This window comes from Aulonocara sp. 'chitande type north' Nkhata Bay, linkage group LG14, assembly GCF_057382095.1.
Source record: "Aulonocara sp. 'chitande type north' Nkhata Bay isolate Kocher_YH1m ecotype deep benthic linkage group LG14, A_spYH_male_GT1.1, whole genome shotgun sequence".
Taxonomy (NCBI): Eukaryota; Metazoa; Chordata; class Actinopteri; order Cichliformes; family Cichlidae; genus Aulonocara; species Aulonocara sp. 'chitande type north' Nkhata Bay.
The window spans coordinates 23794779-23798924 of NC_141357.1; the positions used below are offsets into that span (position 1 = coordinate 23794779).

General features: G+C 55.3%; 1 protein-coding gene across 1 annotated transcript in view; it reads right to left on the reverse strand.

Moving 5' to 3' along the window:
• Positions 1-3522, reverse strand: part of LOC147314603 (uncharacterized) — a 3684-nt gene extending 162 nt beyond the window's left edge. Inside the window, exons 1-2 of the mRNA XM_086260398.1 lie at positions 2144-3522; positions 111-2071 (exon numbers count right to left, since the gene is read on the reverse strand). Of these exons, the coding sequence (XP_086116524.1) occupies positions 111-2071; positions 2144-2905 (2723 nt within the window). The 5' untranslated portion in view covers positions 2906-3522. The remainder of the gene's footprint in view (positions 1-110; positions 2072-2143) is intronic.
• Positions 3523-4146: the final 624 nt, after the last annotated feature.

Sequence of the window (4146 nt, forward strand, 5' to 3'; positions counted from 1 at the left end):
CCACCCAGGGCGGGCGGAGGGGGACCAGGAAGGAGGGCCGGAAACAAAACCAAAAACAAAGCACCAGAAGCACACAGGCCAAAAACAACAAGGGCACAAAAATCCGAGACCCATCTTCAGGAGGGCGACCACGAACCCGGCAGAACAGGAGCGCATGGCGAAGCGGTTCAGGTGGCCGCCCCGGAGGTCGACAGCGAAACCAAAGAAAATCCAAAAGTTCAGGAGGCCGCCCCGGAGGTCGACAGCAAAACCAAAGAAAATCCAAAAGTTCAGGAGGCCGACCAGGAGGCCAACGGTCCAGCAGTCCAAAACCCATGAGCTCAGGGGGCCGACCCGGAGGTCGAGAGCACAGCAGGTCAGAAGACAAAAGTTCAGGAGGCCGACCCGGAGGTCGAAAGCACAGCAGGTCGGAGGTCAAAGGTCCAGGGGGCCGACCCCGACGGCAATGATGTCCAGCTGACGGCCCGGAAAGTGGCCGGCGATCCCGAGGGACAAAACGAGGCTTGGGCGACGGCAACACAACCGCAGAACCAGGCGAGGCCGACACAGAAACAGAGGCCGAAGCCGGACCAGGCGGAGGCGAAACAGGAACAAAAGCCGAAGCCGGCCCAGGCGGAGGCAAAGCAGGAACAAAAGCCGAGGCCGGAACTGACGACAGCGAAACAGGAGTCGAGGCCGAAACCGGACCAGGCGAAACAAAAGCAGAAGCCGGACCAGGCGTAGCAGAGGCCGCAGCCGGACCAGGCGAAACAAAAGCAGAAGCCGGACCAGGCGTAGCAGAAGACACCGAAGCCGGACCAGACGAGGCTGAAGACACGGAGGCCGGACCAGACGAGGCTGAAGACGCACAGGCCGGACCAGACGAGGCTGAAGACGCACAGGCCGGACCCGCAGCAGACGAAGCACAGGCCGGAGCCGCAGCAGACGAAGCACAGGCCGGAGCCGCAGCAGACGAAGCACAGGCTGGAACTGGACCAGGCGAAGCACAGGCCGAAGCTGGACCAGGCGAAGCACAGGCTGAAGCTGGACCAGGCGAAGCAGAAGCACAGGCTGAAGCTGGACCAGGCGAAGCAGAAGCACAGGCTGAAGCTGGAACAGGCGTAGCAGAAGCAGAAGGTGGCTGGACGAGCTCCTCGGGCCCGCCAGCAGACGTGGCATGAGGCTGGAAGGGCTCCTCGGGCCCCCCAGCAGACGTGGCATGAGGCCGGAAGGGCTCCTCGGGCCCCCCAGCAGACGTGGCATGAGGCCGGAAAGGCTCCTCGGGCCCCACAGCAGACGTGGCATGAGGCCGGAAGGGCTCCTCGGGCCCCCCAGCAGACGTGGCATGAGGCCGGAAGGGCTCCTCGGGCCCTCCAGCAAACGTGGCATGAGGCTGGTGCGGTTCTCCTGAACCCCCAGCTGACGAGGCGTGAGGCTGGACGGGCTCCTCGGGCCCTCCAGCTGACGAGGCATGAGGCTGGACGGGCTCCTCGGGCCCTCCAGCTGACGAGGCATGAGGCTGGACGGGCTCCTCGGGCCCTCCAGCTGACGAGGCATGAGGCTGGACGGGCTCCTCGGGCCCTCCAGCTGACGAGGCATGAGGCTGGACGGGCTTCCCGGGCCCTCCAGCTGACGAGGCATGAGGCTGGTGTGGTTCTCCTGAACCCCCAGCTGACGTGGCATGAGGCTGGACGGGCACCTCGGGCCCTCCAGCAGACGAAACTTGAAGCCGGCTGGGTTCACCCGAACCCCCAGCAGACGAAGCATGAAGCTGGCTGGGTTCTCCTGAACCTTCAGCAGACGAAGCATGAAGCTGGCTGGGTTCTCCTGAACCTCCAGCAGACGAAGCATGAAGCTGGCTGGATTCTTCTGAACCTCCAGCAGACGAAGCATGAAGCTGGCTGGGTTCTCCTGAACCTCCAGCAGACGAAACATGAGGCTGACTGGGTTCTCCTGAACCTCCAGCAGACGAAGCATGAAGCTGGCTGGGTTCTCCTGAACCTCCAGCAGACAAAATGTGAGGCCGGACGGGCTCCTCGGGCCCTCCAGCTAACACTGAAAAAGGCTGCACAAACTGCACCTCCGTCCCCGGCTCCAAAACGGCCTGGTTTGCAGTCCCACAACAGCTTAGCTGAGCCTGATGGCTAGCATTTCCTGTGCAAACAGTCTCTTTGCAGCCGAGCTCATGAACCGGAGAAGCAGTGTCAGTTTCAAAAACCTCCGGAGAAAAAGCATGAGGAGCCAAGATATAGTCACTCACTTGTGTTTGTGATACGGAGCGTCGGTGGCGCCCACGCCGCTTTTTCTTAGGAGTGGAAGATGGCGGAGCAATGGGTGGAAGTCCCTGATAACTCCGAGGTCCCCCGAGAGCCAGTCGAGTTCCCCGGAAAGAATGCTTGTGCTCCGGAATGAGCCACGGCTTCCACCGGAGCTCCTCCTCCAAGAGAGCGCAGAATATAGACTGGCGCTCGTCGTCGTCCAAGTCTATGGTGTGCGGCGCTTCCTCGCACTGAACTGTGACAGGAGTATGGCGAAACTGTGATGAGGGCGTGGAAACTGGCGAGCTGAGAGGTGGTGACGCTGCGGCGAATCTCAGCGAACCGACACGAACACACTCAGGTTCCGGAGGCAGCAATGGTGATGACTGATTGTGGGGTTGTTGTGACTGGTGGGTGCTGGAAGCCATTTCCTGACTCGACAGTCCCTGAGCCTGCAGCATCTCCTTTATCCTCGTAAAGGCAGCAACTATGGCAGGTGAGTCCGGGAGCTGGAGAAGGCGGGGATCCCTCTCCATAATAGCTTCAGCAACGTTAATCATTACCAACTTGCTCTTCAAATCGGGCGCTGAAAAGATGCGGTCGAGGATCGCTTGGATCCGAGCAGTCTCCTCCAGACACTCGGTGAGAGCAGAATCCGCTGGGTCCATGACTGGTCGGTTCGTACTGTCACGGCGGGGTGCGCCGATGTGTGTGGAAACAGGACCCAAAAGCAGATGATGACGAGGAATTGTAATGATTAACAGAAAGGTGAACCTTTAATGCGATGACGGCAGGGAAATGAACCAAGAGACCAAAAACAAACAGGCAAAACACTAAGAAACAAAATACTAAATGGTACTGAGACCAAAACCTAAACTATGACTGTGGTGGAAAAATAATAAACAAAGACCATGACTAAGACTAATAATACATAACAGATGAAAACTAAAACTGTGACCCTGGTGAGATAAACAGACGAACCGACAATGGCATGAAGAAAACAAAAGGCTTAAATACAGACATGAGGTGATCAGGGGAAGTGGGGACACATGGGGGAACAGCTGACAGACATAAACCTAATGACAGGACCAGGAGAGAAAGCTAAATACAATGAACAAAGAACACATGACATTGTCAAAATAAAACAGGAAATACTAACAACTAAACATGACAACACAACTCAACAGACCCAACACGTGATGAATAAATACCAAACCCCAAAACATAGAAAACCCAGGAACAATAATCAATAACTGCCTAAACTAAAGGCAAAATAGGAAATAACACAAACTAATAACATATCAAAAAATACAAAGAAAACTCAGAGTGCTGGGTCGGAGACCCAGCCTGTGACAGAAGCACGCTAACGTCTTTTGTCTACTCTGTGTGCTCGTAAGGGTCTGACCCTTTCACTCCTTTGATTTTTTCCTCGTATCTTTTCTTTGTCTTTTCGTCGAGTCTGTCTTTGTACGGACCGGCATTGTTTTTCCTTTTGTTTTGTACATTCCTTTTTTGTGCGGCAAAGAAAAAACAAGAAGGTATTGGAACCGGAGAATGAATGTTTTGCGGTGCTGCAAATGCTTGCATTTGATGCGGTACTTGGATTGTTTTGCCACTAATTCCCGGCATGCAATGCGCGAAAATCACGTGATTGCTAAACAAGGGAGCGGGTGCATTCGGCCTCCTCGGCTGTAATTGGTCCAGCCCAGAGTCGATCATGACCAATTGGCCAATCCAACACCTTTCATTATATATACCCTTCCTAAAAAAAAATAAAAAAAATAAAAAATCCATCGGCCCATAAAAACAAAAAATCGCCAGCGGCCCACCGGGCAAATGCCCGGTATGCCCGATGGCCAGTCCAGCTATGCCTGGCACAATAACAACTAGTAAACAAATTAATTAAATA